The sequence below is a fragment of the Belonocnema kinseyi genome, chromosome 7 (genome assembly GCF_010883055.1).
Source record: "Belonocnema kinseyi isolate 2016_QV_RU_SX_M_011 chromosome 7, B_treatae_v1, whole genome shotgun sequence".
NCBI lineage: Eukaryota > Metazoa > Arthropoda > Insecta > Hymenoptera > Cynipidae > Belonocnema > Belonocnema kinseyi.
Genome location: NC_046663.1, coordinates 86462270 through 86476109, shown reverse-complemented (window position 1 = coordinate 86476109; position 13840 = coordinate 86462270). Strand labels below are relative to the sequence as shown.

At 30.7% G+C, this 13840-nt stretch overlaps 1 protein-coding gene across 4 annotated transcripts in view; it reads left to right on the top strand.

Annotated features, from left to right (window-relative positions):
- The window catches only part of LOC117175842, a 62397-nt gene that overhangs the window by 29347 nt on the left and 19210 nt on the right, over positions 1-13840 (top strand). For all 4 annotated transcript variants that reach the window (XM_033365622.1, XM_033365621.1, XM_033365623.1 and 1 more), the window contains exon 2: positions 5561-8257. In XM_033365622.1, the coding sequence (XP_033221513.1) occupies positions 6047-8257 (2211 nt within the window). In that variant the 5' untranslated portion in view covers positions 5561-6046. The remainder of the gene's footprint in view (positions 1-5560; positions 8258-13840) is intronic.

Below are 13840 nucleotides of genomic sequence, written 5' to 3'. Positions count from 1 at the left end.
AGGCTAATAAAATTTTATGTATCGTCTTTACTGAGTTCAGAGTTTATTTTCAGTAAAAATTAACAACAAAATTCTAACAGAGGAAAAGGTATCCAACAAAGTTAAATGATAACATTTTTCTTTGGTTCAAGCTGAAGAAAGTTTAGGTTCGACATATTTAACTTTTTCCAAAATGTGGGTATATAATTAAATCTAAAAAACGTGTTTTTTTTACCTATTTTCAAAAAATTAGAAGTTTGACAACAGTTTTTTAATTTACTTCTTATGGGATGCCAATGCACCAAATTTGTTTCTTTAGCTCAAACGATTCGATTAATTGGAGCATTTTCCCTCTTCCCGAATTATAACACTTTTTATTTTTAAACTATAAAGGGAAATTGAATCCTAATTTAATTTATCTATATGTGTATTTAGATCCGTTTTTGAAACTCATTAGATAACTGTTAATGATTTAGCTTATATTTTTGTTTATTGTTCTGTTTCACTTGTGCTCCGCATTTAACAAGTTAAACGTTTAAACAAAGAAAAAGATTAATTTTCTATCAAACCTGGAATAGTTAAATTTTTAGTCAAAAAATTGTATTTCAACAAAAAAACTAATATTGATTTAAAAACGTTAATTTTCAAAACAAATAATTCGACTTTTAATCAAATAGTTGAATTTTCAACTAAAAAAGATAAATTTTCAATAAAACAGGAATAATAGTTACATTTTAAACTAAGAAAATTAGTTTGTACCCACAAAAATCAATTTTAACGTAAAATGTAATAGTTGATATGTATTTCTATAAATAATGTAATTCGAAATAAATAGCAGTGATATATAAATAGCAGTGATATTTCCACTACTAAAAACGAATTTTCAACCAAATAGTTGAATTCTCCAACGAATCAGATTAATTTTCAAGCAAACACTTGCATGTTTAACTAAAAAAAGGTAAAAAGTCTCCTAAAAGAGTTGAATTTGTATCAAAAAAAGATTTTTGAGAAAAGAAAAAACAAAATTCAATCAACTTATTGCATTTTTAAAACTAAAATATGAATTTTTAACCAATAGTTGAATTTTCAACCCAAAAGGGGGTACTTATAACAAAACAGTTGCATTTTTAATTTAAAATAATAACTTTTAAGTAGAATTATTTGATAAAAAAGTTAATTTTGAACCAAATAGTTGCATTTTCAAATCAAAAAGACGAGTTTTTTTAACCAAAAATTTTAATTGTGATTTAAAAGGGATAAATTTTTAACCAAATAAAAAAAATGTAACAAAAAAAGATGAATCTTCTATGGAAGATTTTAGGCCAAGACTTGAAGTTAGTTTAAATTAAAAAAAAGTGTAAAGCGATGCAAAGTTTAACCGAATAAACTTTTCTGCAGATTAAATTTCTAAACGGTTAAACGTAAAAGTGATTTGAATTGTTTAAACGTTGAACCGATAATATAATAATATATATAATAAAATTATATAATAATAATTATCATATAAATCATATATTACAAAAATCAGTGGGATCTCTTTTCGATCAACATCATACTTTGTAATGAATTTTAAGATTTTTATTACCGAATTCAGGATAGGATATATAATGGGCCCTTTTTGCACATTTAGTTTTATTTTGACCTAAAAAATACTCCGGCCCCTTTTTGATAAACGGCTCCAGTTACAGAATAGAGGATAAAATTAAATCACGATTTCTTTAATATATAACTTATAAATATAATATATAACTTATAATATATAACTTCAAAACTATAATGACATATGACTTGGGAGCGATTTTGGTTGAGTGAACTTGTTGACTGCATCAGGAAATTGTTATCAGCACGCTTCGGGTAAATCGAGAATGAACTTCGTTATAATTTGAGCTTAAAAAGTAAATCGTTCGCTTCCTGTGGCCTATTGCGAGTACGGTCCTAAGTGCGAGTAATAATTATATTTTCTCATTCTCATCACATATTTACAAATTATATTCACACATAACTTTCAGTTTCCAAAAGATTGCGTATTTATCAACTTATCTATATTACGTATCTAATTGAAATATCTGCCCAGTTGAATCTGCTTTGTTTCTATCTACATTAAGTCAAATTATTGATTCACTGGTCAATATCTGTGGAAGTAAAAACTTTAGCATTGTTCCTTAGTCTTACATCTGACATTTTCTGAGCACCTTCTGTGCATAGGTTTCTACAAACAAACGCGTCAAAACAGTATGCTCTCTTAAAATGAACCAGTGAAATCTCACTGGGTGAAACAGCCATGCGCATGTCACTGACAATCAGTGAGATTTCACAGGTTCACTCAGTTGAATTCTGTCACTGGTTCAATTAGTGACGAGGTTCCCATTCATCACTTTTGTACTAAGCTGTGGGAAATTACCTTTTAAAAATCGTGCTTTACTTTCAAAACAATAAGTGAGGAACGGGCTGCAATATGAGGATATAATATACCATGCTTATTGCAGCCAGGCCCGAAATATTTCTTACACAAGTACTAGTGCACAATAAAGTTAGTTTTCACTCGAGAAATGCAAAGACTCGACCGGCGTGGCGATGCGCGTGTACCAGATGACTGGAGGTTCATGCTTTGGCAGCGTGGAGCGCAATATCAGTAGATAATCTATCATTTGGCGTCACTGGTATATTCAGTAACGTTGTTTCAGTTGAGTTACTTACTGGTTCACCCATTCAAAGTCGGAAATAATAATAATTTTCCATTTAGTATTTTTATTTATGTTACACATAATTGTGCTAGTCAAAGAACTACTGAAAATTAGGTTACAAAAGATAAAGAATGCGATGGACTTTCGTACAGAATAAAGTATAAGGGATAAATCAAGTTTACACAGGGGATAAGCTTTTTCAGGAGATAAAATTAATGTAATCTTACTGATTAAAAGTTATCGCGAGAGAAATGGAAATGAACGCTCAGAAAATTATTTGGTAAAACCAACCAAATTTTTTATGATTCTAAGCAAATTTGTTGGTGGAAGAATGATTTTATTGAATCAGGGAATAAATTTTGTTTGGTCAATCAAATATTTTGTTGTATCAACAAAAATTTGTTTGATTTAACCAAATTTTTATGTATATTCAAGAAAACAGTTTTGCTTAAAGAATTTTTTTTCTGAGTGAAGATATGATCAATTCAATTTCAAAGGCTCAGATTTAAAATTGTGGGCCTAAAAGTCTAATTTGCATAAAATCTACTTAAAAATAGGCTACAATCAAATAAATATAAGTCGCTTGATCTAGAGAGAAGACGTCGAGTTTGTGGAGAAAGAAAGAGAGAAGTAGTGCGCACCACTTTATATCCTTAAATTGATAGCAACTCACATACAATGAACTTTATTTATAATCGCCGTGCTTAACTCGAGTTGCTCTACTGCTCACAATACACATACAGGAAATCTTGGGACTAGTCGAAGAAAATGGGATACTACCTTTTTGAGTCGTTTAAAAATCTTTCAATTTCATCTTAACATTTCACACTTATAATGCCTTAATTTTGAAAAAAGTCACTGTATACACGGTTTTTTATGGAAATGGCCAATTTAAAATTTTGAAACGATTTTTTTAACATAAACTTTAAAAAATCAAATTGTGTAAGAAAATTTCACAAGAAGACCTAAAAAGAAGTTTGTTTAAATAAAATTAGTTTTTTAAAAAACACATTCAAGAAAGTCAGTTTCACTTAAATTCATCTCATTTTTGATTTTATCTAAAAAAATAAAGATAATTGAATTAATCTCTGTGTTAAATCTATTGTAATCTATAGTATGAAAATGCTTTTCTCGTATTTTCAAGAAATTTCCTCTTTTTCTTTTTTTTTGCCCAATACAAACTCAATTGATAGAAAACAATAAGAAAATACAACTGTTTTTTGTTGAAAGGTAATTATTTTTGATGGAAAAGTCTATTATATTTTTCCTTTCTTGCATGAAAATTAACTTTTTAAATGAAAATTGATTTTTTGTGTGATTAAAACTCAATTTTTGTCAAAAACATTTAGTCGAAAATTCATTTGTTTCGTTCATAATTCATATATTTTGTTGAAAATTCATTTCTTCTGGTAGAATTCAAAAAAATTTTAAAAAGCAAATGCTTAGTGAAAAATTAATAATCTGTTTTGGTTGAAGATTCAAACTTTTTTTAATATTCGTATTTTTGGTTGAAACATTAACTATTACATTTTTCGTTGAGAATTCATGTTTTTTTAGTTGAAAATTCAGCTACTTAGTTGAAAGTTCAACTTATTTGTTAAAGACTAATTTTTGTTTGTTTAAAGATTTATCATTTTAGTTGAAAATTCATCTTTTTGTTTACAAATATAACTAATTTAGACAAATTTCTTTTTTTGATAATTAATGGGTCCTTGGTTGGAAATTGATATTTTTTAATAGAAAATTCAGCTATTTGGTTAAGAATTAATGTATTTTGACAAAAATTCTTTGTTTTTTTTTTAAATAATTCTTCTTGGTTTAAAATACATATTTTTTGGTTAAAAATTCATCGCTTTTGTTTAAATAGCATTATTTTTACTTGAAAGGTTAGAAATTCAAAGCGTTTCATATTGAATTCAATTTTATCGTCTTTTCTTGACAAACCACAGTTATTTTATTTATAAGTTTCTGGTTTTCTAGTTCCTATGGTAAAGAATCGAAATATAAATAATTACATGTTATATGGACGTTACTTATTATAAAATTTATTCATAATATTAAAACATTAATGTTTCTTATTTCATTTTTTTATGATAATACTTTCCATTAAAAGTTATCTAATAAATTTGCATTGAATACTTTTCTTCAACAGTTCAAGAATTGTATTTTTTAAACTTATTTTTATTTCTATATTATTCTTGTATAAGACTGTGTACATGTTCTTGAATATTATGAGCTATCTCTAAGCTTCTTTTGTTCCCCTTTTTTTCTAGAAAATAATTATGTACTTTAGAATTTTAAAGTTTCATGAAATTTTCAACCAATCTTTTTTGATTTTTTAAATGTAAGAAAAGTTTATGAAGTTCAAGGGGGTTAATTCTCTCACTTTAAAATTATACAGTTTATATTATGTTTAAACATTTTCATGCCGGAGATTTATTTAATGTAAACAAATTGGGAATTACCTACATTAAAGATTCAGAAAATTTCAATTCGTGCGATTCTCAATTTTTCAAGCATTACTGAAAAAAGACTGAATAAAAACCAGAATTCTCGAAATTTGTTAATGCAACTTTTGAATGCGTTCCTACCTAACAGTATTTGATTTAAGAAAATGTTGAAGCTTGGAACCTCGAGTAAATTGTTATAATAATTATTTGATCTCAGAATAAACAAGATTTATGGAAATTTCAGTTTTTAATGCAGATGATCTTGTATTTTTGGATAGCACTGCGATATAGAAGGAAACAACGTAGATACCTAAGAAATAAAAAACGTTGGGTTGACATTTTAGATGTGCATTTTCTTTATGAAGTTCCTAATTTTTCTTAGCGAATTTGCAAAAAAGAAAGAAAAAATTGAAGATAACGTCTGATTGTGACCTCGTTCTGTTTCAGTGTAAACCAAAAGAGCAGAAGAAGTACCGTTCGCCGCATGGGTGCCTGGGTTAACGATCGTTCCGTGGAGGAGGAGGTGGTCCTGAGAGTCCAGGATACGAGGAGAAGATCGACGACAATCCTGGGTTCCAACTGCGATGGTGGCGGTGGTCGACTCCAGACTAGGTTTTCCTCGTCTCTGTTACCACTTCGTCGACAGTTTACTCGACAGCTCTACGAGTGGCCAATTACACCTTTATTTAAATCAAGGACGAAACTAGTCAATTTTAAGTTTTGAATCTGTGAATCGTGTCATACATTAATAATCGTAGCATCGAGAGTTCAAAAAAGCCAAAGAGAAACCAAAACAACCTCGCGTGTGGAACCAACATTATTTTCGAGTGTTCACCAGAAATTGTGTTCTCAGTTCTTCACACCCAAGAATCAACAACCTTTAATAAAAATATCCCTCACCAAATTCTAAGCAGACTCCCAAGCGAGTCCACAATGGCCAATTGGCAAGTCTTTAACGGAGAGGAAACGAATTCCGAAGCCAAGGAGGATGAACAATCTTCAAAAATGATAAAGCCAAATCTTTCAATTAAAATGCAGGGTTCCCTGGAGGAAAAGCAACCCTGTGAAGGGTTTTCCATGAAGGAAAGTACCGATGACCAGAAACCTGACCTGACAAGACAAGGAGGAAAACAGAGTCTAAATTTCACCGGCGATAATGAATTAATTTCTGAATGTGACGAAGCCGAAAGATTCGTTGAAGCTGATCCTCAAGACCAAGAATCAGGATTAAGCATCCGCCTTGAAGCGAGGCGAGAATTAAAAGACACACTAGAAAAGTCACCGAAGAGACCCGAGAGCCTTTATAAGGAGGACCTCCGGAGTTCTCAGAAACTAAAAAATGTTTTCTTCACAGCGCCTGGAAGGATTCTCGTTCCTAACAATCTTACCCTCAGTGAGAAGAGCACCGAAAAGCTCGTCAATGGCAAATCTCCCAGAGAAGATAAGCAGGTTCTCCATGTTCAGTTCAATAAAGATTTGAAGACGATTCCGCAGAGTCAGAATGATCGTCTCAATGAGAAACCACAACCCAGTCCCTCAATCACCACCTCGACTTCAAGCAGCTCGGACGACAACTCCAGTCTCGAGAACTTCTCCGAGGCGAGACCTCCAGATGGTGGTTGGGGTTGGGTTGTCGTTATGGCCGCTTTCATGGTGAACCTGATAGCCGATGGCATCACTTTTTCCTTCGGAGTAATCTACGTCGAGTTCCTGAGCTACTTCGGCGAAGGCAAATCCAAAACGGCCTGGATTGGCAGCCTCTTCATGGCAATGCCTCTACTTTCGGGACCAGTCGCTAGTTTTCTCACAGACCGTTACGGCTGTCGAAGGGTCTCCATAGCGGGAAGTTTACTAGCAACAACAGGTTTCGTAATCAGCTCCTTTGCAGGTTCCATGGAAGTTTTAATCCTAACTTTCGGCGTCATCTCTGGGTTCGGACTTTCCCTCTGCTTCGTAGCTGCCGTTGTCATCGTGGCTTATTACTTTGATAAAAGGAGATCCTTCGCGACGGGACTTTCCGTGTGTGGCAGTGGAATTGGAACCTTCATCTTCGCCCCATTGACTCAGTATCTTTTGGCTGAATACGGTTGGAGAGGAACGACTCTGATCCTGGCTGGGTTATTTCTGAACCTAGCTGTTTGCGGATGCCTGATGAGAGATCTGGAATGGACGACAGTGAGGGCGAAAGCGAAAACGGAAGAGAGGAGAAAGAATAGGGAAAAGAAGCGATCAAAGATTCAGAATTCTAGTGCTGATTCGTTTTCTGCGAGCAGTTCTGCAAATACAAACACTCAGACACCTCATGGAGATCCTAAAAGAGCCTTTGCCTCGGCGAATGCGATGATTATTGAGAACTTGAGGGTCAACGATGATGATGGAGGGAAGTTGTTCTCCAGCTTGGTGAGTCTGCCGACCTTTGTTAAGAATGGGGAGAAGGTTCCTCTGGAGGTTTTAGAGTTGTTGAGCACTAGAAAGAGCGTGTACAATGTGCTGCTGCAAAATTATCCGAGTCTTTTGATATCTTCGAGGAGTTTCAGTGACTCAGGGGCTCTTCATGATCACATGAGTATTCCTTCTACGAGGTTTGCACCAACACCGACTCCTTTGGTTGATCTGCATGGGCAGGAAAGCAGTAATAAGGAACAAGAGCAGGATCCAGCTCCTAAACAAAGTACTGACGCTGCTTATCTTTGGTGGCTAAAAAGGGTTAACACTGAGACTCCTTTAAGACGAACTGGTAGCTTGCAACACCATAGGAGAATTCCAACTGCGTATTTGAAGGATATACGAGTTCATAGGCATAGTTTGACTTATAGAGGGGCTATGCTTAATATCAATAGGTATCGACTCAGGGCTTCTAGCTGCCCTGATATTTATAGGAACTCGATGACTACCATCGCCAAGACGAAGATGGTTTGGTACGCTGGGCTTTGGGAGTTTTGGGATCTAGTGGTGGACATGCTGGACTTTTCCCACTTCGCTGACTCCAGGTTTTTGCTCTTCTCGATCAGCAACTTCCTTCTGCACACCTGGTACGACGTGCCTTACGTGTATCTCACCGATAATGCCATCGAAATGGGCTTCAGCGAGAAGCAAGCATCCATTCTCATCTCGGTTATCGGCATCACTAACATGGGAGGAGAGGTGAGATTTTTTTTCTGGAGTTAAATTATAGAATTTGCAGTTTATTTTTGTATTTAGGAAAAGAATTTTAATATTTAAATCTTGTTTAAAGCCAGTATAGAATTAAAGTATCAAATATTTGGAATCACGAATATGAGATTAAGATTTGCACGATTCAGCAACTCAGAAATAGTAGGGTGGCTTCTGGGCCGGAAACCGGAAAATGACCAAGAATTTTGTTTAACTGGAAAATGACAGTAATTTTTTTTTTACCAGCAATTTTACAAATTTTTAGAAGAAAAATCTATCCAATCTCTTGTAATATCACAAATTTTAGTTCACATGGTATAATGCTATTTAAAATAAGTTTCATTTCAAGTTTAAAAAAAAATGTTAAATTTAATTGTTAACATTTTCAGTTATGCAAACATTCAGTTTACAATGCGTAATTCTACAATCTTTTACGATAAAAATTTTCCATCTCAGGTTTTCATCTTTAAGGGAATAATTTCATTTTAAAGAATTTTAGAATTCAAATTTTACACAAATTGACTTTCTCGACTATGTCTTTTTATAAATTGTTTTTTTTTTTAAACATACATGCTTCTTTTTAAGCCTTCTTGTGCAATTTCGTTATACAATTTGACTATTTAAGTTTATGTTAAACAAAAATTAATTTCCAAACATTTAATAAATAGAGATATTAAGCCATATATCCTGCTGTCGCTCTGTAGAGTTCGGTTCTTTGTACTGTTATCCGAATTTTGGTTCTTGCTTAACTCTTAAAATTTAGTTTTGAAGACTTAAGCAATTAAAAGTTAATAGCGTTTGAAATTGAATTTTTTTACGATAACAATGTTTTTAGTTGATCAATACAATATAACTTAATGAATTATTTAGCAATTAAAAAAATTTGAATGTCTGATTAAAAAATTATAAATTAGTTTCAATTTTTAAATAATTTTCAATTAATAGATTCATAATTAAACGTTTGTATTAAATTAAAAATCCTATTCCAATGTTTGTTTAGCCCAAAATACTCAATTTTTAACGCATTCAATTAGAAAAAGATTTTATTTAAAAAAAAACAGCATTTTTTTATATTTAACAATTGATGACTGTTCATTCAAAATAAGCTTTTACACTTTTAATTGTTCTATTTTAAAATGTTTTTATTTCTAAGTGAAATTGTTGCAGTCAAACAATTATTCATTCAGGCAAAAATCGAGTAAATTTAAGAGATATTTTGAATTTATACGTTTTAAAGCTTCTTAAGGATTTTTGAAAGGTTACAAGCTCAAAAAAATTTTCCTTGAGATTCCTAGAAAATTTTTTAATGAATTTATTTTGAAAAATGTATTTCAACAGAATATTTAAAACGATTTAAGAAAATACAAATTTTGACGAATTAACAGCATTTAAAATAAAAAAAGTTGTTTAAATTAATTTTTTTAATTGATTTGAATTCATCTTAAGGGAATATTTTACAAAATTTAAGTAATTGTAAGCAAAAAATAATTTCAAAAATTGTACAAAAATAATCTCTAAGATTTTAAGACATTTTGTTTAATTTTTCGGGATTTATTAATAGTCTTTGGAAAAAATACTAAACATTTTAGAAGATATTAATTTGGAGTTTTTGAAATAAGAATTCAAAGGTTTTTAATGATTTTGAAAGGTTACAGAATAATACAAAATTGTTCTTAGGATTCCCCGGAAAATTTAAAGTGATTTTTTTATTTAAAAAAAAATTTCAAAAAAATATTTATTTTGATTTCAAAACCCAGTTTGTGTATATAAATAACAAATGAGCAATTATTAATGTGTTGTGACTTAAATTAAATTAATTTAACTTTTAATTTAAAAAGTCTTCAGTTTAAAAACTAATGTTTAATTGTTCAATTTCTAATGTTTCTAACATCATATTGTTAAAAATAATATTTTAAAATTGCACAAATTTCTTGATTTATTCTTCCCTTCAGAACATTGAGAATGATAGCGTTGATTTATATATTTTTTTAATCTTTGAAATGTATATTTTATTGAAGAAAAAAATTAGTTATTTTGTTGTTTACCGCCACCTAGTTTAAAATTGCAATTTAAAAGTGTTAAAAAGTTCCACTTTATACGTGTAATTTATACTGGATTCAAATTATTTCAGAAGTGAATAGTTTCTCAAAGGAAACTCTAAAACTGTCAAATTTTATTTTAAGAGCAGAAGTTTGTAACGTGTCTTTCCTTAACTCATTTTGGTTAATCTTCTTTGTGTAAAAACCAACAACCGGCTTAACGTTTGAGTGAAACCTTATAAACATTCATACTTGTATTTGTTAAATGGTCTTTAAAATAATGAAATTGAAAATTCTCTGTAGTAAACTTTTTCAAGTTTTAAGTTACAAGTTGAGGGATCACAGTCTTTCCTATATTCCCCTGCGATTCCGCTTTTTCAAATACACTTTTTTTCTTTATTCTCTCAAAACTTCCCCTTTTCTCTCTAAATATACGAAATATTTGAAAATGTAATATTTAATTATGCGTCGAATTCTTTTATTCATAAATGAATTCAAAAAGTATAAGAACCATTGTTCGTATGTGAAAGCTATAATTTTTTAACTTAAAAAATTAGTTGTTATATTACATATTTTTTATATTTAAGACTTGAAGCTGAAACATTTGAAAACACATTGAAAATGTGTAAACGGAGACAGAAGTAAAAAAGAAGTACTAGGTGAACACTTTTTAATTGAAATGTACATTTGTACAAAATTAAATAACTAAAAAATGGAATATTTCAAGTTGATGAACTTCAAAGTTGAATGCTCTCGAACAATTTTTTCGCTGAATCTATAAAAATAAAATATGTTTTAAACTTTAAATATATGAGGTGCTCAAATTTGAACTGTTTCTTAATTTTCGTTTTAGAGCATTAAATTATGTAGTTTCAAATTTACATTTAAAGTCATAATTATAGTCGGGATGTAATAAGAAATCTTCGAAAGAAATATTTAATTATGATTATGATTATCACGTGTTAATGATTAAAGATAGAATTTTTAACGGAGAAGATATTAAATGAAATTAGAAATTTAACTATTTTATTTTTGTTTCAATATTTATAGTTTTTAGTTGAAAATTCCACTATTTTCTTGAAAATACGTCTTTTTGTAGAAGATTAATCTTCTTAATTGAAAATTCCATTAGTTGAATGAAAGTTCAACTGCTTTGTTAAAAATTTATTTGATTAGTTTTAGATTCATCGCTGGTTGGAAACTTAAACAATTTCTTGAAAAATCGTTTTCAATTTGTTGAAAATTATGTTTTCAACTTTAAAGGTTTGAAGGTTCAACCGTTTTACCAAAAATTTACATTTTTTGTCTTAACAATTCAATAATTTGGTTGACATTTTTTGTGTCTCCTGTCTGTAAAATCTTTCTTCATTTAAAATTCAAAACTTTTGGTGATAGTTCATTTTGGTTTTTTTACATTCTCATCATTTATGATTGAGAAAGTATTAGAATTGTCGGAAATTTGACATCACACTTTTTCAACGGATCTCCAAGTTTCGAGACTCCCTGAATCCGAAAATCAGTTTTTCACGATGGCGTCTGTCTGTCTGTCTGTCCGTCCGTCCGTAAACACGATAACTCTCGAAAAAATAAACGAATCAAATTGATCTTTGGCACACTTATTTTAGGTCCTAAAAGAAAGGACGAGTTCGTGAACCAGCCATTTTTGATAAAAATTCAAAAAGTGAGCGCATTTTGAAAATTTTTGAGACCACTTTTTTCTGAATTTGAAAATTTCATGTACAGATATTTATAGCATTAAAAATCTGCCCGCTACGCGGGCACATTCTCATTGAGCGCTTCGCGCGCGGCTCGCTTCGCTCTCAAGTTTGAGCGCGCCTAGAGCGCGCGATGGTTGAATCTCGCGCTTCGCGCTCGAACGTAATTACACCTCGCGCTTCGCGCTCGGATATTTATTCTTTGCATTTGGAATGCTTGAAAAAAACTTTATCAAAAAGATCTCTTTTAGTTGGCAGTATTTATATGTTTCTTCATATTCGGAATTGTCTACTTAATTCAATATAGTCAAAGATTAAGTTTCTCAAAGCTCTGTAGGCTTTGAGGTACACATTTTCATCGTGGCACTCGCGCTGCGCGCTCAATTTCCGACAGACATTTGTAAACAGGTTTTGTTAAATTTTTTTCTCGTAACTTTCATCGTTTTCCCACACATTTTTTTTTATTTTATTTTTTTCAACGTTATTTTTCACGAATAAAACAGAAAATACGCGTCCTATCAAGAAGTGATTCTTAACGAAATTGTAGATCTTTTTTGGGATAACCATTTTTGTTAATTCACCTTTTTTTATATCCTACATAGTTTGTTCACAAAATGGAATTTTTAATTTTCCATTATTTTTTGTGCAATCAAAATTTGAATTTTCGATTTTTGAAGAAAATCCAAAAATTATTTATGATAATCTTGTAGGGCTTTTAAAAAGAAATCTTTTTCTTTTCTTGACTTTTTTATATCGTGCATTTTTCGGCTTCAAATTTTGATTTTCGGTTGATTAAAAAAATTTTGAAAACGCTATAACTCTGAGAATTTTCTTTTTATCGAAAAAAGTCATGAGGATAATTTATTTGTTCTTTTTAATAATATAAACATCTGTGCATAGAATTTTCAAATTTAGAAAAGTTGTCTAAAAAATTTTCAAAATGCGCTCACTTTTTGAATTTTTATCAAAAATGGCTTGTTCACGAACTTGTCCTTTCTTTTAGGACCTAAAAAAAGTGTACCAAAGATGAATTTGATTCGTTCATTTTTTCGAGAGTTATCGTGTTTCCGGACGGACGGACAGACAGACAAATGTCATCCTAAAAACTTGATTTTCGGATTCAGGGGGTCTCGAAACGTGGAGATCCGTTGAAAAAGTGTGATGTCAAATTTCCGACAATTCTAATACTTTCTCAATCATAAATGATGAGAATGTAAAAAGAACAAACAATTTATCCTTATGACTTTTTTCGATTAAAAGAAAATTCTCAGTTATAGCGTTTTCAAAATTTTTTTAATCAACCGAAAATCAAAATTTGAAGCCGATAAACGCGCGATATGAAAAAAAGTCAAGAGAAGAAAAACATTTCTTTTTGAAAGCCCTACAATATTATTATAAACAATTTTTGGATTTTCTTCAAAAATCGAAAATTCAAATTTTGATTTCACAAAAAATAATAGAAAATAAAAAATTCCATTTTGTGGACAAACTATGTAGGATACGAAAAAAGATGAATGAACAAAAATGGTTATCCCAAAAAAGATCTACAATTTCGTTAAGAATCACTTCTTGATAGGACCCGTATTTTCTGTTTTATTCGTGAAAAATAACGTTGAAAAAAAAATAAAATAAAAAAAATGTGTGGGAAAACGACGAAAGTTACGAGAAAAAAATCCAACAAAACCTGTTTACAAATGTCTGTCGAAAATCAAGCGCGTAGCGCGAGTGTCACGATGAGAATGTGTACCTGAAAGCCTACAGAGCTTTGAGAAACTTAATCTTTGACTATACTTAATTAAGTAGACAATTCAGAATATGAA